Source organism: Penicillium robsamsonii, assembly GCF_028829455.1.
Source record: "Penicillium robsamsonii strain IBT 29466 chromosome Unknown utg000003l_segment0_segment0, whole genome shotgun sequence".
NCBI classification, from domain to species: domain Eukaryota; kingdom Fungi; phylum Ascomycota; class Eurotiomycetes; order Eurotiales; family Aspergillaceae; genus Penicillium; species Penicillium robsamsonii.
The window spans coordinates 2,667,454-2,688,760 of NW_026643221.1; the positions used below are offsets into that span (position 1 = coordinate 2,667,454).

At 50.0% G+C, this 21,307-nt stretch overlaps 10 protein-coding genes across 10 annotated transcripts; 4 read left to right on the forward strand and 6 right to left on the reverse strand.

Moving 5' to 3' along the window:
• Positions 1 to 293: 293 nt before the first annotated feature.
• On the reverse strand, positions 294 to 1,025 carry N7447_005732 (isoflavone reductase family protein; the record flags this gene model as incomplete). Its single annotated transcript, XM_057229994.1, has 1 exon — positions 294 to 1,025. The coding sequence occupies one exon, from the start codon at positions 1,023 to 1,025 to the stop codon at positions 294 to 296; it is 732 nt and encodes a 243-aa protein (XP_057085084.1).
• A 692-nt stretch (positions 1,026 to 1,717) lies between these two features.
• trpE (anthranilate synthase TRP2) lies at positions 1,718 to 3,489 on the reverse strand (the record flags this gene model as incomplete). The annotated part of the gene is made up of 4 exons (XM_057229995.1): positions 1,718 to 3,024; positions 3,084 to 3,157; positions 3,239 to 3,387; positions 3,478 to 3,489. 4 exons carry the CDS (start codon positions 3,487 to 3,489, stop codon positions 1,718 to 1,720), a joined length of 1,542 nt encoding a protein of 513 aa, XP_057085085.1.
• A 722-nt stretch (positions 3,490 to 4,211) lies between these two features.
• Positions 4,212 to 6,207, reverse strand: N7447_005734 (WD40 repeat domain-containing protein; the record flags this gene model as incomplete). Its single annotated transcript, XM_057229996.1, has 5 exons — positions 4,212 to 4,238; positions 4,303 to 5,790; positions 5,888 to 6,036; positions 6,091 to 6,107; positions 6,158 to 6,207. 5 exons carry the CDS (start codon positions 6,205 to 6,207, stop codon positions 4,212 to 4,214), a joined length of 1,731 nt encoding a protein of 576 aa, XP_057085086.1.
• A 1,453-nt stretch (positions 6,208 to 7,660) lies between these two features.
• Positions 7,661 to 8,862, forward strand: N7447_005735 (rhomboid family protein; the record flags this gene model as incomplete). Its single annotated transcript, XM_057229997.1, has 2 exons — positions 7,661 to 8,052; positions 8,142 to 8,862. 2 exons carry the CDS (start codon positions 7,661 to 7,663, stop codon positions 8,860 to 8,862), a joined length of 1,113 nt encoding a protein of 370 aa, XP_057085087.1.
• A 399-nt stretch (positions 8,863 to 9,261) lies between these two features.
• N7447_005736 (Rad1/Rec1/Rad17 family repair protein) lies at positions 9,262 to 10,422 on the reverse strand (the record flags this gene model as incomplete). The annotated part of the gene is made up of 1 exon (XM_057229998.1): positions 9,262 to 10,422. The coding sequence occupies one exon, from the start codon at positions 10,420 to 10,422 to the stop codon at positions 9,262 to 9,264; it is 1,161 nt and encodes a 386-aa protein (XP_057085088.1).
• A 168-nt stretch (positions 10,423 to 10,590) lies between these two features.
• On the reverse strand, positions 10,591 to 10,999 carry N7447_005737 (OST5 family protein; the record flags this gene model as incomplete). The annotated part of the gene is made up of 4 exons (XM_057229999.1): positions 10,591 to 10,636; positions 10,700 to 10,754; positions 10,811 to 10,840; positions 10,897 to 10,999. 4 exons carry the CDS (start codon positions 10,997 to 10,999, stop codon positions 10,591 to 10,593), a joined length of 234 nt encoding a protein of 77 aa, XP_057085089.1.
• A 160-nt stretch (positions 11,000 to 11,159) lies between these two features.
• gcnE (histone acetyltransferase GCN5) lies at positions 11,160 to 12,706 on the forward strand (the record flags this gene model as incomplete). Its single annotated transcript, XM_057230000.1, has 7 exons — positions 11,160 to 11,178; positions 11,237 to 11,325; positions 11,379 to 11,432; positions 11,486 to 11,694; positions 11,756 to 11,870; positions 11,924 to 12,631; positions 12,686 to 12,706. 7 exons carry the CDS (start codon positions 11,160 to 11,162, stop codon positions 12,704 to 12,706), a joined length of 1,215 nt encoding a protein of 404 aa, XP_057085090.1.
• A 1,055-nt stretch (positions 12,707 to 13,761) lies between these two features.
• On the forward strand, positions 13,762 to 14,996 carry rgsB (uncharacterized protein; the record flags this gene model as incomplete). The annotated part of the gene is made up of 3 exons (XM_057230001.1): positions 13,762 to 13,916; positions 13,971 to 14,703; positions 14,760 to 14,996. The coding sequence occupies 3 exons, from the start codon at positions 13,762 to 13,764 to the stop codon at positions 14,994 to 14,996; spliced, it is 1,125 nt and encodes a 374-aa protein (XP_057085091.1).
• Positions 14,997 to 15,615: 619 nt separating this feature from the next.
• N7447_005740 (uncharacterized protein) lies at positions 15,616 to 16,670 on the reverse strand (the record flags this gene model as incomplete). Its single annotated transcript, XM_057230002.1, has 2 exons — positions 15,616 to 16,259; positions 16,412 to 16,670. 2 exons carry the CDS (start codon positions 16,668 to 16,670, stop codon positions 15,616 to 15,618), a joined length of 903 nt encoding a protein of 300 aa, XP_057085092.1.
• An 899-nt stretch (positions 16,671 to 17,569) lies between these two features.
• Positions 17,570 to 21,145, forward strand: ctpA (Cu(2+)-transporting P-type ATPase CCC2; the record flags this gene model as incomplete). Its single annotated transcript, XM_057230003.1, has 1 exon — positions 17,570 to 21,145. The coding sequence occupies one exon, from the start codon at positions 17,570 to 17,572 to the stop codon at positions 21,143 to 21,145; it is 3,576 nt and encodes a 1,191-aa protein (XP_057085093.1).
• Positions 21,146 to 21,307: the final 162 nt, after the last annotated feature.

The following is a 21,307-nucleotide window of genomic DNA, read 5'->3' on the forward strand; positions in this document are numbered from 1 at the left end:
TATGGAGTATGGACTGGGCTTCACACTAGACACCTGAGTCCACAGCCCCCAACTCTAAGGCTTAGCTGTTGCCTAAACACCCCAAGCTCCAAGTTTGTGGCTGAGTATACTTCCACCGCAAGCGCGCATAAATTACCCATGTCATTAGATGAAGAAAGGCCTATGCCTAGCTGTGATCCAGTGATAGGTTATTTCCGTAGTTTCCTAAACACTTACTTATGACGAGGCCAGACAACATCTTTCACAGGCTGCCCATCAGTTTCCTTGGCCAAATCCTCTACAGTTTTTCACTTTCACAGCAGCTGACCAGGGTTAACAAGATTATTATCATCAAGAAAAGCAGGAGTATGAGCAACACCCCCATCACCCATCAAGAACCATAGATAGCCAGCCGGACGCCACGAAGGCTTAGCAATAGTCTCCGCCTTATATTGCCCATAGGGGAAATAGGGGAAGCAGTCGATATCAATGTGCTCCGCACCCGTAGACTCCATAATCCCCACAATCTCCGCAAACGAGCGCGAATCACCGCCAACATGAACAACATCAGGAATCTTCTCTGTCGGCATAGTCGCCAGCGAAGCAACCGTCCTACCGACATCATCAAACGAGGTAAACGACAATGTGCGGAACGACCCAACACCAGTATACTTCCCGTTCTGGGTATCGAGACCGAACCAAGGCCCGATACTATCTTCTAGAAACAGGCCGCAGAATACGCGGGAGATCTTCATGTATATAACGACCGACTGCACGTTTGCAAGGTGCTTCTTCTTCTCGTGCCACTCCAGGTGGGCGAAGTCATGACCGTAGTGGTCGACGCCGAACTCGGAGGGGAAGTAGACTCGGATGTCGGTTCGTGGGAGGGCGGCTGCGATCTTTGCTTTGAAGTCGTGCCCTGCGGGTCCGACTGTATTTACGAGGATGTGTATGTCCTCTAGGGCTTCTCCGAGGTTGTGTTCGTTATAGCGGCGAGTTGTGAGTTTTACGCCAGCTTGGGGGGGGAGGAGGGTTGGAAGAGACATGATTCGTTTCTCGAGAGGAGGATTATCTCGGAGAATTTGTCTTGGAAGGTGGACGAGAAGAAGGCTGCTGTGACGTGCTTGCCTAGATACCTGGTGGCTCTGGCGATGGTGACGACTGGCCCTGTTATGGATGCCATCTATGCGATTGCCCAAAGAAGAGACCGTCTGGAATGAAAGAGTGAGAGAGGAAGTTGGGGGTGAGTCTCAGCTCTATAAATACAATGCTGTACCCCATGTACTTCGCCAGGTCTATCTTTGCGTCATTGGCTAAACAACCATCCCCGAGGACCGGACCAACAGCCCTAGTTGGCACACAGTGGTTTGTTTCGGATACAAAACAAGTGAAGTCCAACCAGATCAAATAATATATAGACCTTCTACGTTGTGCAGCATAGAAGTGTGTGCATCGACGGCCCAGGCTTGATCCAGCTCCTGTATAAGGAGTACAACACAGTGAAAACCAGTCTATTATCAGAATGATATGGGCATACATTGTGCTATATTGTTTCGTGAACTTCTCTCCCATATCACATACATCCGAAATCCAAAACTGATTAGTTCTGGCTGAGAATAATCTTCGTCCCCGCATCAAAACACAGCCCCATTGTGTGACACGAGGGGCCAACGCTTCTGCTAAAAAAAAGACATAACTAGCTTGCTTGTGCTTTTATTTCTAAACCAAATTCCACACATTATTTCTCCATGCTTTGGTACTTCTCCTCGGCGCCCTTGATGCACGCAATGTTGGCGCCGAGTTTGTTGATAGTCTCAATGTACTCATCATAGGGGTCCGAGTCGAAGACAATACCACCGCCAGCCTGGAGGTATGCGACGCCGTCCTTGACCATCATAGTGCGCAACGCAATGCATGTGTCCATCGCACCGGGCATCTCGGCCGAGCCATCTGCGTTGGCGCTGTTATACCCGAAGTATCCTACAGCGCCAGCATAGACACCACGCTTTTCACCCTCTAGCTCGGCGATGAGTTGCATGGCACGAACCTTGGGTGCACCGGAAACTGTGCCAGCAGGGAAGATAGAGCGGAATGCATCGAAGCGGGTCATTCCTGGCCGCAACTCTCCTGAGACCTGAGAGACCAGATGCTGAACGTGCGAGAACTTCTCCACAACCATCAGTCGGTCGACCTGTGTTGTGGTGGGGTCGCAGACCCGGTTCACATCGTTGCGGGCAAGATCGACCAACATGACGTGCTCGGCACGGTCCTTGAGACTGCTGCGGAGCTCCTCGGCGAGGGCGGCATCCTCCTCCGGGGTCTTACCGCGCTTCACTGTGCCTGCGATGGGGTGGCTGATGATACGCCCCCGCTCTTCTTTTACCAGGAGCTCGGGGCTGGCTCCGACAAGCTGGAAGTCTTGGCAGTCGATATAGAACAGATAAGGAGAAGGATTGACGGTGCGAAGGTGGCGGAAGAGGTTGTACGGGTGGAGAGAGGTGGGTCGTGATAGCCGCTGTGACGGCACGGTCTGGAAAATATCGCCCTTGGCGATGTGCTGCTTCAATCGCTTGACGTGGCCTTCATAACCCTCCTGTCCGATGTTGGATGTATACTCCTGGTTCGGAATGATCGGGCCTTGGGGTGGAAGTGGTGTGCGGTCCTGGAGTAGCGTATCGATCGTCTTCTGGATGATGGACTGGCCCTTGAGGTATGAGGTCTCGATATCGGCATCCGCCGAGGGAATGGGAACATAGGTGATGACCTTGACGACCTGGAAGAAATGATCGAATGCAATAATGGTGTCGTAGAGCATAAAGAATGACTCGGGCACTCCAAGGACATCCTTCATCGGCCGTGCGGTCTTGGGCTCAAAGTATCTAACACAGTCATATCCAACATATCCGATCGCTCCGGCGGTCAACGGCGGGAGGACCAGTCCAGGTACTGTCGCGACGCGGAACTGAGACAGTTCAGCCTCGAGATATGGGAGGGGATCCGCTGCTGGGCCGTGGCCCTCGCCGGTCTTGATGACCTTTCTGGGGTCTGCATGGGAGGACGAAGTAAGCAATGGAACCAGACCAAAAACTCCCGGTATCACCCACCTGCGCCGACAAAGCTGTATCGCCCAATAGTCTCTGTTGTAGCAGCACTTTCATACAAAAATGACAAGCGCGAGCTATCTCTGCGAGTCAGCGATCTTGTCCAGTATTGCATGCCCTGCGCTATCGCCAATGTTGAAAAGAGCCCGATGACTCACTTCTCTGCAATCTTCAAGTATGCCAATGTTGGGGTTAAGAGGTCGGCAGGGATCGACGCCGTAACAGGAAGTAGGTTGGGAGGGAACTCGGAGTTCCTGGACTTCGAGATCACTTCTCGCGCCGTCTCAAGGGACGGGATGCTGGCGACCTGAGTCATCGGTCAATGAGCGTAAACAAAATCCCAACGGGGGGTGTCGAATAGTGGAGAAATACAGTAACATGACAGACGTGTACTTACAGGAGTTGCCATCTTGTTATAAGTAGTTGATATCGACGATGCTAGTCAAGGGAAAGGATTGAATTGGCGGTGGAAAATGATTCACTGTGGGGGGGGGGGGTTATGTATCGACGGGTCCAGAAATGCGCCCAGCCTGCACTATTTGATTTGAGGTTTGACAAGATCACACAATTATAATACAAAATTTAGCTCTTTATATATTTACTGAAGAGCGGATCCGAGCAAAGCGCATGCTTCATGTCTCACGAGTGTGTCCATGTGGCTCTGATTATATGCATCCAGATGCGGACTAGCGTCGAGGGGCATATCGATTATCGATAAAGCGACTATAGATGTACCTATATTGTACACAGGACTTCCTTTGAAAATTGGGGTATTTTCTTGATTATAAGACACTAAAAGTGAGTTTCAGAAATCACAGATCCCACCTGAGATGGGTGAAGGGAAAAAAAAGGGCAAAAGAAAAAGTCCACCGTCGCCAGTCCATATCATTCGCCGTGCCCACCCAAACCTGTCCCAAGCAATGCATGCCATTATGCATTTTCTAAAGGAAAAAATGTATGTTCACAGAACGTAATAAATAAGGGAAAAAAATTCGGGGAAACCATGAAGGGTGATATGTCTTCGAGGGAAAGAGATTGAAAAGGCTTTTCAAGAGGGATTGACAGATTAGTTTAAGCAGGGCATAAGTCGTGAGTTTTATCTGGCTCCTGGGCTGTTCCAAACCCGCTCTGTCATCGTTGCAAATTGATGATTGCCATCTTGGGAGATTGGAACGTCAGCATGGGGGGCATCGACACAGGTAAATCAGATCAGGGAGCATACCTGTTTGTTGAAGCCATAGGCAAGTCGTTTTCCATCTGCATCCCAGGAAAGGGCCCGATGGGGATCTGGGTATGAATGACCATTCTGTCCATGGTGTCCATTATGTCCATTGGTCATGCGGTCGGCTTCCTCTTTCTTCACCTCGGGGCTAGTTGCAGCCCAGGTAGACATAAGATTACCACCAGGGTGTTCAACGTTCCAGATAAAGAGTCCGTCCTTGCTAGCTGCACCGAGAGCATATCCATCGGGGGAGAAAGATCCGGTAATAGCGGGGTTTGAGTCTAGGCTCAGCTGATGAACGTTCGTGTAATCCTTTATATCGAGGTTGACCTGCCAAACCTTGACCTTACCATCTGCCGAGAAAGAGGCAAATTCAATACGATGGGGATCAGATTGAGGACTGATATCAATGCCGGTGATTCTGTCCTTGTGGGCGTTGGAGATAAGAATGTCATGAGTGGGGATCCAAATCGAAGCGCTCAGCCCAGAAGCCACGATAGCGACTGAATGGAACTCGGTTTGGACACAGCGAATAAACTCCCAGGTTGCGTTATCTCTGGGAGAAGGGAAGGTCTTAATCAAACGGATGCTGTTGTCCACCTCGCATTGATAGACTGCACCATCACCAGAAGCGAATGCCAGGTTGCGTCCACACCACGCGAGATCATAGATATGGTTCTCAATGATTTGAGGCGGAGGGAAAACATCTGGTCGGCGGCTGTCGTCCCAAAGCGCGAGTTCCGATACGTTATGATTTGAGGCTACAACAATCAGTTGCGAGTTACCGGCTGCCCAGTGCAAGCCGGTGATGAGCCGGGGTACCTCTGGTAGTAGGTCCACTGCATCTCCATTGACGTTGTACATGGTGATAGTGCCCCTGTCATCAGTACAAGTCGCGACGGCCAATTTCTCACCAATGGCATCCCAGGCTACGGTTGAGACAGTTGTGTCACCCTTCTTGAGCTCGAGTATTTTCTTCTGCACGGGTTCTGATGACATTGACAGCTTCCATAAGCTGCAAAAGAGGTCACCAGCTCCCACAACCACAGTGGGATCTCGAGGGCGCCATACGGTGTGAGTCACGTGATTATCCGGATTCAGTAGGGCGGTGTCGGGGGTCAAATCAATGGGCTTGGCGGGGGCGATCTGGACGCGAGAGCTGTCGCCGTTTTCCAGAGTGGGTAGTTCAGGGATCTCCTCGGCCATGCTGACATCACCATCTTCATCCATATGATCAGTATCTGGCTGGCTTTCAGTTTGCGCCTTGTCCTCCATGGATTCATCGCTATCAGTTTCGTCCTTTCGGGTGCCCTTTCCGGGCTCGGCATGGCCGTTTACCGGGCGGTCGCGCGCAAGTTGGCCCGGCGAATCTGGGTCTGTGCCGACAGCCTCATCGCGACTTTCCACTGATCCAGTTTTGGTTCCAATTTCAAAGGGCTCTGGTCCGAAAAAATAGTCAGACGGTGAAATGCTTTTCTGATTGCCCTCCTGTACATTGCGATTAGTTTGATTTTAAATTGAGGGATCCACGGAAAGTAGATTTTTCTCTTTGGCGCGTAAGAACCGTTTAAAATGAAACACATACCTTGTCCAGCGAGGATTCCATCTCGTGGTATTGCAGGCCCTTCTGGACCAGCGACACCAGCGCATGGGTTTTAATGTAAGGCGCAAACGGGAGAGTCTGCGGATCAGGGAACCACGCGCGCTGCAAAGAAACGGCGGCATCGCCATGACCTAGGTTAAGTTAGAGGTCAAATTGGGGAAAGTCAAGGGGGCAATGTGACCAACCTGATTCTTGAAGGTACCTAGAAGAATATTAGCTCTGCAGCAGATACATGAGTTGCATTGCACTTACCTCCATATTAAATAGTTGACATGATGCGACGTAAGGTCAGGTTGTGCCATGATTACATGTGCGACCAGCTAAGGGCCGCGGACATGCCAGAGAGGGAAGAGCTGTCTTGCCGATGAAAACCAAAGTGGAGGATTCGATGCGTGGAGACGGAGCTTCAGGAATACGGAACACGAGGCCGGAAGGAAGTTGGAACTTCCGGATAAATAGAAAAGGGGGATGCTGGTATTTTCCGCAAAGAATTTAAGACTTTTGAGACTTGAAGATTGAAGAGAAAGCCAAGACAAGGGAGAAATTGGAGCTTTGGGGGGGGGGGGAAGAGAGTGAGAGAGTGGAGGTAAGAAGAGGAGGGATTCAAGATCAAGAAGAATAGAAGCTATTCAGTGACCTCATAGAAATAGAAACCAAGTATTCAAGGATAGAGAAGAGAGAAAGAGAGAGAGTGTGTGAAATGAAGATCTGAGATTAAAGGATCCAGAATGTTTGGCAGAAGTCCATTTGGCACACACTAGCCACTTGGATCCTCCCTGTGGCGCCGGGGGTCCTCCACACTTTTCGAACTTTTGGTCATTTTTCTATTTTTCTACGTATGACATTGGAATCTCAAGCACTTACTCCAATGAAACATCCAACATTGATACTCTACCTTTTAAACCCCTGTGACTTCTCAAACTCCTGTTAAAGTGCCTAAAATTGGGGTTCTCCACACATCGGGGGATTTCACCACGAGCACCCTTGCTGTTAATCTTTCAAGTTACCGGAGTGCTTTTGCTGTGTCACGACTTACAACTTACACTTATAATAATATCTACTTGCAGGGATTCTACCTTTCGGACATCATATACCAATGACTGAACTGCATCTACCCGAAGCTGCAGGCCAATCGATGGTGGATCGTGGCTAATGCCGCCTACCTGACATTGGCGCAAAGAAGTACGGGATACTCTTTACTTCTTTACTTTTTGGCTTCTTTACCTATGGAATTGTATTGAACATACTTTAGTAGGTCCCTTTCGCCTACTGTTGCTAGCTATCCATAGATGTTACATAGAGGACTCCTATCTGATAGGTGGCTAGGTACTCTGTATGATGTTGGATGTTGGATGTTATGACCCTGATTCTTTGTTTATGTATTCTAGATACGAATCCCCAACAATCACCACTATATCTATGTGCTATTATTCCTAGAATCTTGTCACTCCTTCGATCTCATTCTATATTCAAATGATATTCTAAAGTAGAACTGAAAACAAGAACAAAAAAACCAAAAAGACAATAGTATGCAATTATTAGTTAGTAAGGAAAATAAGATAATGACATGGAATTTAGGTTGCCCATAAACAAGAGCTAAGATCTACGTATGATCTAGATTGTTTGAAGCATCTCGGAGCCAAAACATGGCTGATACTTCCGCCCTCGGGCCTCCGCTACTCTCCCACATCAACTTTCTCCCTTTGTCGACGACCTGTGGTCAGCGTCTTGCAAGAGCTCCAAGCGAGCTCCAACATGTCGCTTCGAATCAACATCCCCCCTGCTACTCGAATCTGTCTCGTCAGCCTTCTCACCCTCTCCCTACTCTACAATATTGCCAGATGGCGACAAATTGACACCACCGGCGGAACCCCGACCACATCTCCTCTCGTCCCCTACTTGACCATCGTCCCCTCATTCTTCTACTACTATCCCTGGACAATCGTCACGGCGACCTTCGTCGAGCAAAATATATTCACCGTCTTGTTAAATGCCGCCACCGTATTCTATGGCGGCAAGTACCTCGAACGCGCGTGGGGTTCGCGCGAGTTCAGCAAGTTCATCGCGGTCGTCGCTGTGATCCCCTGCGTCGCTATCATCCCAATCTACCTGATCTGGGGAGCAGTTGGAGGCTCCTCAAGCAGAGCGTACGCATCGCCCCCCTCCCTCCCCTTCCCTCAACACAAGCAATCCAACTACCTACCTATACAAAACACTAACCATCTCAAACTAACAGACTCACCCAAATCTGCGGCGGAGTCTCCATCCAAGCTTCCTTCCTAGTCGCCTTCAAACAGCTTGTCCCAGAACACACTGTGACAATCTTTAAAGGAATAATTAAGATGCGCGTAAAGCATTTCCCCGCTCTCTTCCTGCTCCTAAACAGCATCAGCGGCCTCGCCATCGGAACAGACACCGCTGCAATCCTATCCTGGCTCGGCATCCTCACCAGTTGGACCTACCTCCGCTTCTACAAACGGCAGCCCGACCTAACTGGCACCTCGAGCGGCACAGGCATCAAAGGCGATGCCAGCGAGACGTTCGCATTTGCCTGTCTATTCCCCGACGTGATGCAGCCACCTATCGCATTCGTGGCGGACCAGATCTACGCTCTTCTGGTCGCTGCTAAGGTCCTGACTCCGTTCTCAGAGGACGACATCGCCTCCGGTAACGAACTGGTGCTGGCGAGAGGCGAAGCGGGCCTGCCCACGTTGTTGAATAGCCAGCGTGGATCTAGGGGCGCCGCCAAGCGCGAGGAGGCGGAGCGTAGACGCGCTATTGCGCTCAAGGCTTTGGATCGCAGGTTGCAGGCTGCTACTGCTGGGCGCGGGCAGGCCCACTCGCCTGGGTTGGGAGAGTCTAACTCGTCGATGGCACATCCTGCTACGCCGAATCCAGCTCCACCTGTTGGTCAGAGCATGCTGGGGGAAACGAGTTACAATCCTGATCATGCTTGAGTGTGGTCGGGTGCTTCTTTTATCTAACTCTGGCGTTTTGTGACGCACTTTGGGATTTGGCCTTTTGGACATATTCGCATTCGTGGCATGGCTGGTTTGTGGCTTGAACTTTTTTATAGTGTTAGTTGTACGGGTAGTGTGTGCACTTCTGATGATGTACATGATGTGTTCGACCTTGTCTTGGAGTTTTGATCTCCCGCTTTAGTTATTAGGCTGATATCTTAGCGCCTGTGTCTTTGCTGTGGCTTTTTTGTCCTTGAATTCGATTTGTTTTATACCACACAGAGCTTGTATTTGAATTACTATTTGAAGAAACAGTTTAATTCCATTATCTATAACCTTGATCCTTTTTAATGGGGTATGCGCTTTATTTTAATTATCATGTTGATCCTATCCCGGCTATTCGCCTCCTGCGTCCATCTCCATCTCAGCCTCCTCTTCGTCTAGCAATGGCACGAATCGGAAGTCCACAAAGCACACGGGTCCATTGGGACCCTTTACGCCAGCGCCAATCGATCTGCCCACTGGAACATTATGATCATCGAGCTCAACCATGAACTGTAAGCTCAATACCCCCTGCCGATCCCCACGGATACTAACCTTATTAGCGACAGACATGGCTCTCGCAGCCTTGTGAATCAGCGCAAAGCGATAGCTCTGTTTAATACGATCGCCCATAGAAGAAGGAGGGGAAACAAGGAAAGTCTCAGTGACAGTAGGCGCAAGCTTAGCTCTAGTTGCGCGAGCTCGGGAAGACCCGTCATCGGACAACACCTTATGCATCTGAGATTGGGTAGTGCCATGACCAGCGCTGCCGGTGATCTCATTGTGCTGGTCAACCGAGAACTCCACAGTGGATTCACTGAACGGCCCGCCCGCACCGGAGAGAGCAAAGTACGGTTCCCGCTTGGCGCAGGCGGACAGTTTCAGGATTGTGGGGGTGGATGAGTCTAGTTCGGCGATGGCATTGTGCAGCCAGGCGGATCGCATGATGATTTTCATGATGATGGCGTCGCGCTGGAGGGGAATATCTGCTTCGTCTTCGTCGGGCTCATAGGTTACTAGCTCGCAGATTGTTTTCACTCCAGCTTCGGTGATGGTGATGCTAAGCGGGGCGCCGTGTTGGGCGTATTGGAGGGTGCAGGAGCGGTCCATGAGCAGGGCTGGGGCATTGAATGCGCTTGACGAGGCGATGCCGGTTTGCGTGATGCTAGTATCCCGGGGTCGATTGGACTCGGAGAGCTCGTTGATGCCGAAGATCTTTAGGGTTTCGAGAATGGCGGAGAGGGAAACGACAAAGTGAGGAAAAGCACCATTTTGTGAGGATTCGTTGTCATCTTGGGGTGTTCCGTTCTGGTCGGTCGATGGATTGAATGTGTAGCTGGTGAAGAGCGACTTGTCGAGGAAAGCTAGTCCTTGGATGACGCGGCCTTCCTCCACGGAGAATCGGAGGCCATCTGGGGTGATTTGGACGGTGGCCTTGTGTGCGAAACCAATGCAGGAGAGCAGTGCGTAGAGATGGTGGGCGTTGTTGGAGACACCAGCGAAAAGGGGCTCCATTTTATGGCGTAGGCTGCTATTTCGAACTTTTCAGGCGCGATACTGACATGGATCAAAATAATGAGACCGAATATGCGTGATGGCTTTGGGTATTCTAGCAATAAAGTCCCCTTTGAACCCAACGCTTATGGTACATTTGAGGGGACGCGTAATAGGAAAGGTGGCCGGTTAGACGTAGACTCCGGCGGCGCAGATCATAAACACAGCTCCAAAGCTATCCAAATATCCCCAATCAGTATATTTTACGTCAAAATATGGAACGCAGCGTATTACTAACCCAAATGCCAGTGCGGCCGGGAAACCCAAGGATACGATGCTGAGGAAAGACTGATCTGTTTCACAAAACGTCAGTCCAATTCAATTTCATAAAATTTGGAAAGTGACTTACTCAAGCCAAAGAGAGTGGCAGTAACCAATGCTAGCAATATCAGTTATGGATTGGCTATTTTCAAAGCTATAGACCAAGAAGCTTACCGAGGAGGAGCAAGTTGAAGCCGACGGAGAACTGGCTATCCTTGCCAATGAGAGGGGTAAATGGAGTTGCAGAGGCTGCCTCCCACACTTCGTTCAGAGACATTAGGATAGAATTTGATAAATGTAATTGAGAGACAATTGATGCAGGTCAAAGATGTGAAAGTGATATAGATCGACGATCTGGCCCGACCGGTAGTTAGTTGTTCCGACCGATACCCCATGTCATGCCGGCGCAAAGGTCAAGTTTGAAGGTCAAGGACATCATGGTTGACTCGCCAAAAAGTATGTGAATTCTTATAATTTTGTATCTTTGAAACGGTTCTAATGAGGATGGTGTCAGGTGTTAAGCGAAAAGCCTCTGAGGAGGCAGCTTCCCCAGAGTCTGGAGTGCAAACCAAGAAAGCGCGAACAGATTCCCCTGTGAAAGAGGTATGTCCTACGTCCTGCTGAATTGCTTCGCGTTTGTTCTGACCCCCACATAGGAAGATGGACTGCTCAAAAAACCACCGCTCCGAATTGTTCCATTCCCTGAAAAGGTACCCTCCCACACCACCGCATCTGTCAATTCATGATGGCTGATGATACACAGCCCGCTGTTCTCGAGGAACGTCGAGGTGATATTGAATTCCGTGTCGTCAATAATGATGGTTCACACGATAGCTTTATTGTCCTCACGGGCTTGAAATGTATTTTCCAGAAGCAACTGCCGAAGATGCCCAAGGACTACATCGCACGCCTTGTCTACGATCGGTCCCATCTTTCTATGGCTATCGTAAAGCACCCACTGGAGGTTGTTGGGTATGTCCTACGTGCCGAGTGCTGCCCATATCAGTGGGGTTAGGATACTGATCAACTACAGAGGAATCACATATCGTCCGTTCAACTCTCGAAAGTTTGCTGAGATTGTTTTCTGCGCTATATCCTCGGACCAACAAGTGAAGGGATACGGTGCACACTTGATGTCCCATCTCAAGGTTCGCATGCTTACAGGTCTGCGATTTCCACACATATCTGACTTGCCATTTAGGACTACGTGAAAGCCACCTCTCCCATAATGCACTTCCTCACCTACGCCGATAATTACGCCATTGGATACTTCAAAAAGCAAGGCTTTACCAAGGAGATTACACTCGACAAATCAATCTGGATGGGCTACATCAAGGATTACGAGGGTGGCACGCTCATGCAGTGTACCATGCTCCCTAAGATCCGCTATCTGGAGATGGGTCGCATGCTCACCAAGCAGAAGGAGTCCGTGCAAGCCAAGATTCGTGCCTTCAGTCGCTCGCATATCATTCATCCTCCTCCGAAGGAATGGAAGAACGGGGTGTATGCGATCGATCCTCTTAGCATTCCCGCAATCAAAGAGTCCGGATGGTCGCCAGACATGGATGAAATGGCTCGCCAACCACGCCATGGGCCCAACTATAACCAATTACTTCACCTGTTGAACGATATGCAGAACCATAGTGCGGCCTGGCCGTTCACCCAACCTGTGAATCGAGACGAGGTTCCAGACTACTACGAGGTGATTATGGAACCTATGGATCTGTCGACTATGGAAGAAAAGCATGAGAAGGACTTGTACCCGACCCCACAGGATTTCATCAAGGACGCCATGCTGATCTTCGACAATTGCCGACGTTACAATAATGAGACAACACCCTATGCCAAGAGCGCAAACAAGCTTGAGAAGTTCATGTGGCAGCAGATCCGGAACATTCCGGAGTGGTCGGTAAGTATCTACAATGATGTTTCTCACCAGACAAATGCTAACTCTGGCATCTAGCACCTTGCCGATAATCATTGATCTGGGGATGTACATTTACTGCAGCGATGGTGTTTTTATGGAACGGCGTTGGAGGCATTGGAATTCGATGGGCAATACCCTGTTGGTAGATTACTACAGCATGCATTCTTCACTAGCTTATGACTTGATGCCAGTATATGAATCCCCTTGAGTATGAAGCTTACAGTAATAGTAAACCAAACGTTGTGCTACCAAAATTGCACTAGGGAATTGATCGCCATCCAGATAATGAGCAGCCATCTTGTCTGAATAGTTACACCGCGGCTGTGGAACCTCTTAGTCTGACAAGTCTCCCCATAAGACATAAGATTCGGATGCCACGATCATAAACACGTGCTAGTTTCGCAAGCTAGGACGAAATTGATACGTTTTTCGTGGTCGTGTCTAGCTCAGCTGGAATCCATGGATAGATATGCTGATCCATCTTCACACCAATCACATCTACAAGATGTTATGCTAATTATTGTGGGGCCAATATCTGTCAGGCTTAAGTTGATGCCAATGATTGCATATCATCAAGGTAATTGATTATAGACGTATAAAAAAGTATAAAAACGGTTATATGCATGATAATATATGATGCAATAACCTAAAGCCCAACGTTAATTTCTTCCCCTGACTGATCTTAATCTCGGATCATCGTTGTTGCGATATTGTCTCGAGATTGCAGGAATAAGCTCAACTTCACCCTTACCTCTTGCGTTTCCTACTGGCTTTCAAGTTTCTTTGTTTTCTTTGTTTACTGTTGCTGTTGCCGAGCAATCGACCGAATTACGTTGTGACCAACCTCAGGGGCTCTCTCCCGATAATTACACACCGTGTACCTCGCGACGTGGACTTGCATTATTTTCAACCCCTCTCATTTCGCTCTCGAATCTCTGTCATTCGCTTTTAATCGCCTAGATCTTACTTGTCGCATCTTCTGGCGTGTGTTGAGATCGCTCACTCGCCCGCCGACGCGGCCTTAGGTCTCTCCCCCCTTTTGCCTCCCCGCCTTCGCTTTTCAAATCGGCGCTCGTCAATTCACTGTTGCCTACTTTAAACATACGGCCGATATGTCTCATCATGATTTTGTCGACGCAGAGTCGCGTAATCGCCTTCCGACCCTCTTTGAAGTACTGAGCCGCCGAACTCTGGCCCCGGTGGACCTCTTTTCGTTCTACATTTACATGCGCGACCAGCAGCGTTCTGTAGACTATCTAGACTTTTGGTAAGTATGAGTTGAAATTCAATGCGCATGTCCGATATTAACCGGGATCTGTAGGCTTGATGTATCACAACACATGCTACTGTGCCGACACTATGTCCGTGAACTCCGCCGTTCCGTCCTCGTCGCGACCCCCGATATGGAAAGAGCCGATAGCAAACGATCCTCTGCCATGCTAGACAACCTGGAGAACCTAGGTGATATTCCGCTGACGGAGGCTGGACCTTCTCGCCTACGCGGATTCCAAGGAAATGAGAAGGACAGAGATGCGGACCAACGCCTGTCGGCATTCCTTCGCTCTGATGGCCAAACCACATCACCTTCCCGGCAAAACAGTCTGGGATCATCCAATGAATCAGCACGTCAAATCTCTTCGTATGAGGATGGCCGTGATACCCCGGATTCCCGACTTAATGACTCAACCTCCCCCGGCCACACAGTGGCCCGTAATGACATTCGCGCCAGCGCGGAGAAGATCTTGTACACATATCTACTTCCCGGCTCCGAGCGAGAGATTATGCTGCCAGAATCGATGGTTTCCACAATTATCAACCTGGTCGAAGACGACGGCCGAGACGACCCCGAAGTGTTCGACCCTGCCAAGGATTATGTGTTCCAAGCCATGGAGCGTGATGCATTCCCAGGATTCTTGCAAGCAAAGGCCCTTGGAAATATGGTTCCCCTGAGTACCATCTTGCGTCTCGCCTTTGCTCTGATTAGCTTCGGCGGAGGATTCTGGGGTGCTTTCTATGTTGTTCTGCGGAATAAGCCTCGGAGCATTCGTTGCTGGGTATGTTCATGATTATCCATAAGCACTGATGAGACAGCCCGCTAATTTCAACACAGATTATTCTTCCATTTGCTGTCGCTGCATACTTCATCATCTCCTATCAATACAAGATCGACCCCATCATGGCGTTCCTGGGCTACAGTGAATACACCTTTATGAACTGGGCCCCAATTCGCGAACCCTATGTGCGAAAGCTGCTGAACAAGCGTGCTGTCGTCACTGCATTGATTGCCTTCATCACAGCGGCAGCTCTAAGTATTTTGTTCATTTTCGTCCCCGGTACCATGCTGTGAGCTTTTCACCGCGTCCAGCTTTCATCTAATCCAAACTTCTAAAAATAATCGCCCCATGAACTTCGTTGTCTGGTCGTCTGGTCATTCTTACCATGTCTACAATTGACTTGAAATTGTTCGAGGCGTTCCCACCTTGGTGTCCGAACACTGGTTTTGCTTCTTCGATGCATATTCTTGAAAAAGACTATCTCTCAGATCTGCAGCCCATCTTTGTCCTTAGAGATATACAGAAGGCATTTTGGTCTCCCCTATCCGCCCTATCTCACCCACTTATCAGCGGTCTCATCTACTTCCTCTTTGTCATGTCCATATTTATTGTGCCTGTTGTTTTGCTGTGCTTTTTTCCTCCCTTCTACCAATACCCCTCTTGAATTTGAAAACTTTGTATTGTATCTATTTTCTCATTAATGAGCGTCGCCATTAGGGCTTTACGAATACAATTTGCTTCTGTCCACGGGTTCCATATTCTACGAGACATCGTCCGTAAAAGATGCAACTAAGCCATAATCAAGTCGTTTCGTGTCATAAATCCCGTTGGAGCCGCTAAGGTCCTCAGTAACACATAGCCATAAGTAAATGGGCGTATAGTAGCATGTAAATGCATTAATTCGTCTGTACCTCAAGACTTGCGCCCCAACACCCTCTTTGGCTGCCGACTATTTCCCGCACGAGCACCAGGCGCCTCATCAATATCCATGCGCGAGCCATGCTCACTACCATCATAATTATCGAAGAACCCATCATCTTCATCAATATCGTCGGCATCCCTCTTACTCCCCCCGAGGCCAGGGCCAAGTCGGCCACCGCGCCGACCACCCTTCTTCCCTGCACTTTGCTTCTTCTTAACAGCCTCCTCGAGCGCTTCACTGTGCGCCTTAGCGCGCGAAGCACGCTTCGCGGCATCACTCTTGATGCGTGCAATCTCCGCTTCCAGATCGGAGACGACCTCGCCGCAGCGCGATTCCCACTCGCCCAAGTTGGCGATCATCTTGGGGAGGGACTGCGGTTGAACGTCGCGGAGTGGGGCGACAGCTGTCACGTTCACAGATGGTGGGTTGGAGGCTGGTGAGAGGCGGGCGGTTATCAGGGAGGCGTAGATGGCTGTTGTTACGAGGGATTCGAGCTCGGCTTTTGTGGGGGTGCTGAGGGCGGTCATCAGGGCGCTATAGGTAAGGGGTTTGATTGTTGTTGAGAGGGTTAGGAGCGAGAGAAGGCGGAGTTTGAGGGTTTGTTCAGTGTTCAGCTCGGGGAGGTTTGGAGTTGCTGGTGCGGGGGTGTTGGTTAGCTTTGATTCTGGTGCCTTTTTTGGGGGGGGGGGGGGGGGGGGGGGGGGTTCTCTGCACGTATGGAGATATTTCATTTGGATGGTTTAGGGTCTGTTTTGGTTCTTGGGCTCTGGATACATGCATTCTTACCTTGATATTCTTGCCATGTGCCCCATGCGAAGATCTCTAGTAGCTTTAGATAGCCCTTAAACTCGGCCGGAGTGTCTGGTGACCGTAATGCTTGGACTGTCGGCTGCTCGAGAAGCTCTGCAAAGACATAGGTTTGCGTGCTTGAGGTGACATTTGTGATGAGATTAGCGATAAATCGAGGCGAACCTGCATTGTGGGAGCGAGCTAGGTGGATGAACGGTTGGAGAGCCTCTAGGGCTCGTGTGTGGGTCTGATCCATTGAGGCGTTGTAGTTGATGGAGGTGCAGGTTAAATGAAGATACCGAAGGGTACCAGAGAGTAAGCTAGAGAGCTGGAATACAGGTGTGAGGTAGCTAAGTTCGAGACGGCCAGTATCAAATGTAGTGATGCTTGTTTGCATTCAATGCAAACACGTCTTATCTGATTCAAGAGTCCACTTTGTATTTTCTTGATTTTTTCATTGATTCTATTCTTCATTCTGGTTTTATTGTTAGATAATATCTCGTATCTATTAACTACGAAGTAAATCTATTACGAAATAAATCTATTATGAAGTAAATATACTAAATTAAATTAAATGTGGTCACAATGCAAGGCCCCTCATTCTGCAAGGTATAGAATCAGCGACAATAAGCCGAAGTGTACACCGTAACAAGGTTCATCTCTGTAGGTATTTGAAACACCCAACTTGTTTTCGTATTGTTTAGTCTGTTTCAGGCCTTCCATGAAATTTCTATTTACTCAGATCCCTCGCTAAATCACTAAATTAATTGAAAAACCTGCCTAATCAGCCACGCACGCTATATTGCGTTGCGGACTTATACATTCCATAGCGTGGTAGATGCGGTCCACATCACCGAGTCATATTCCCGAGCGTATCCACTTTACTTTCTTTCTCCCCTTGCGACTTTGGCCAAGGGCTTTGATTAAATTCGACCGACGTGGCTTTCTGGGCACACTATTTCTTTTTAACTTCTGCAGCTCCCTTTGTTTGCCCAACAAGGGAATGATCTGTCTAATCTTGCGCCATCCGTGACCATCCGACCGTCAGCACGCTATCACCCTCCACCATCGCGTCGGAGGTAGTTTGTCGAACACTCTCCATATGCTATAGTACTGTCGTTCCTCGCCGTGTTCGCCTCGCGCTACACCGTCGAGATGTTATCTACGAATCCGCACGCCGGCGGGGCCAGTCGAGCCGCAATAACCACCACAACTATCAAAATCGACGGAATGACTTGCGGAGCCTGCACATCAGCCGTGGAGGGTGCATTTAAAGGAGTAGACGGTGCGCGAGATGTTTCCGTCAGTCTCATCATGGGCAGGGCCGCTGTACAACATGATCCGTCAGTGTTACCGCCTGCGAAAATCGCAGAGATGATTGAGGACTGCGGGTTCGATGCGGCAGTACTTTCGACCGAGGAACAAAGGAATCCCGACTCTGCTTCTTTTTCGGCTACGCGACTCTCGCTGACCACCCTAGCGGTTGAGGGTATGACATGTGGGGCATGTACGTCCGCAGTGGAAAGCGGGTTGAGCGATGTCAGCGGTGTGAACTCCGTAGATGTATCACTGCTTTCCGAGCGCGCAGTTGTGGAACACGACGCAGAAATTATCACACCAGAGCAGATTGCAGAGCTCATTGAAGATCGAGGCTTTGGAGCGCGAGTGCTGGACACTTCCTTCGGGGGCTCCAAGGGGCCATCTGCATCGGCTGACTCGGAAGAGAAATCGGGACTTCTGGTTACCACCATCGCAATCGAAGGCATGACATGCGGCGCTTGCACATCTAGCGTCCAGGGGGCCCTGGACAGCGTGGATGGGGTAATCCAGTTTAACATCAGTCTTCTGGCTGAGCGGGCGGTGGTTGTGCACGACCCGACCATACTCCCTGCCAGCAAAATTCCGGATCTTGTTGAAGATGCCGGATTTGATGCGTCGATCGTGTCATCAGAGGCGCAAGCAGCAATCTCCAAAAACAAACAGCAGATCAATTTAAGCTTACATGGGCTGCGGGACGGCGTTTCCGCCACAGCACTGGAAGACGCTTTATTACAGCAATCAGGTGTCTATTCAGTATCAATAAAAATGGCTACCTCTCATATGGTCATCTCTTTCGACCCATCTATAATCGGCGTCCGGTCTCTTGTGGAAGTGATTGAGGCTGCTGGCTACAACGCCTTGATTGTCGACTCAGATGATACCAACGCACAGCTACAGTCATTGTCTAAAACGAAAGAAATCCAAGAATGGAGAAGATCCTTCATCATCGCCGCCTCTTTTGCGGTTCCCGTCTTCCTCATCAGCATGATTCTTCCAATGTATTTGCCTGGAATTGACTTTGGCAGTATTGTACTGTTCCCGGGCCTATGGCTCGGAGATCTGATCTGTCTCGCTCTTACTACTCCGGTGCAATTCGGCATTGGAAAACGGTTTTATGTCACCAGCTTCAAGTCCCTCAAGCATCGATCCCCAACCATGGACGTCCTCGTGATGTTGGGCACGTCCGCCGCCTTCTTTTACAGCTGTTTCACCATGATCGTGGCTCTTTGCAGTATGGACCATGGGCGTCCGAGCACCGTGTTTGACACTAGTACGATGCTTATCACCTTTATCACTTTAGGCAGGTGGCTAGAGAATCGAGCCAAGGGCCAAACTTCCGCTGCTCTTTCTAGGCTTATGTGCCTGACCCCATCTATGACGACTATCTATGAAGATCCCATTGCGGCAGAGAAAATGGCTGAGCGCTGGACCTCCAAACCTACATCTGGCGCATCCGAGCAACCCACGTTCGCTGATGGCATGACAGTGAATCAAAAATGCATTCCCACCGAGCTAATTCAAGTCGGTGATGTTGTCATCCTCCACCCCGGAGATAAGGTATCTGCGGACGGTGTGATCATCCGGGGCGAAAGCTATGTTGACGAGAGTATGCTCAGTGGAGAGGCGCTCCCTATTCACAAAAAGAAAGGCAGTCAGATCATTGCCGGAACCGTGAACGGCACAAACTCCATTGATTTCAAAGTCATTCGAGCCGGCAAGGATACCCAGCTGAGCCAGATTGTAAAGTTGGTACAGGATGCGCAGACGAGCCGTGCTCCGATTCAGCGCATGGCTGATATCGTTGCTGGTTACTTTGTCCCGGCCATCGTCTGTCTTGGTTTGATCACATTCTTTGGCTGGATGTTCCTCAGTCATGTACTGCCCCACCCGCCCACAATATTTGAAATGGCAGGCAATGGTGGCCGAGTCATGGTTTGCTTGAAGCTGTGCATCTCGGTCATTGTGTTTGCGTGCCCTTGTGCTTTAGGCCTAAGCACCCCGACCGCGGTCATGGTTGGTACCGGCATCGGCGCGGAGCATGGCATTCTCGTCAAGGGAGGTGCCGTGCTAGAAGCTGCCACGAAAGTTACCCATGTTGTCTTTGATAAGACGGGCACTCTGACTACAGGTCGGATGAGCGTGGCTCACACCCGGATTGAACCTCAATGGACAATGAACGACTGGCGCCGCCAGATCTGGTGGCTTATTGTTGGTCTCGCAGAGACAGGCAGTGAACACCCAATCGGACGAGCGATCTTCTCTGCGGCCATAACTGAATCAGGTCATCCTGGAGAAGATGGGTTGCCTGGGAGCGTGGGTGACGTTGACAACTGTGTTGGTCAGGGCGTCTCTGCCATCGTTGAACCTCCATCTAGCGGCGAGTGTATCCGACACCATGTCCTCCTTGGCAACGCCAACTTTCTCCGTACCAAAGGCGTCCCTGTTCCCGCCGATGCAGATCCCGACTCTGTGGAACCTATCGAAGACCCGGAAGCTGACAGATCCAAGTCTGGTGACACCGCGTCCGGAATTACACACATCCACGTTGCAGTCGACAACTGCTACGCTGGAACCATCTCCCTCCGAGACACAGTGAAAGACACAGCCGTGGCGGCAGTAGCGGCGTTGCATCGCATGGGGATCTCTACCTCCATGGTAACAGGCGACACGCTCTCAACTGCGATAGAAATCGCCTCAGCAGTCGGTATCCCAACCGCTTCAATCCACGCCTCTGTCTCCCCATCGGAAAAACGCTCAATCGTCTCCGCCCTCCAGGCAGAAGGTGAGCGTGTCGCCATGGTTGGCGACGGCATCAACGACTCTCCCGCGCTGGCCACAGCATCCGTCGGAATCGCCCTCGCATCTGGCACAGATGTAGCCGTGGAGGCTGCTGATATCGTCCTCATGCGTCCGGACGATCTACTCTCGGTACCAGCCAGTCTCTCCCTCTCGCGCACAGTCTTCAAACGCATCAAGATGAACTTAATATGGGCTTGTATGTACAATGTCGTCGGCCTTCCATTCGCCATGGGCCTTTTCCTCCCCTTCACGGGCTTCATGCTACCCCCCATGGCTGCCGGTGCTGCCATGGCCCTTTCCAGTGTCTCTGTCGTCGTTAGCAGTCTCCTATTGAAGTTCTGGCGTCGCCCGTCTTGGATGGAGGTTGACCGTCTTGAGAAGGAACTTCGCTCAGGTGCAATCTCTGCAGCTGATGTGGCACGTCGCCGTCATGCCCGTAAGATGAGCTGGTGGGCTTCTACTACTCTTTTCGAGTATAACCCCCGTTCTCTACGTCGTGTCAGAAATGTTATCTCTTCACTTTGGTCTCTTGTCACTGGCAAAGGACCCATGCCGACTGGTCGGGGTGATGATGGTTATGTTCCACTGCAGACAGTTGAGCCGCCCGTTTAAATTCGCCTTGTCCAATTCGCCATATGCGGAGCTGCCTTATATAGGCGCTTGCTTCGTTTTGATACTTCATGCTCAATGTTGTTAGTTTGACATGTTTCGGGCCTGGTTTGGCGTTTCGTTTGGGCTTACTTTTAAATTATTTGATACCTCCTCCGTTAAGGT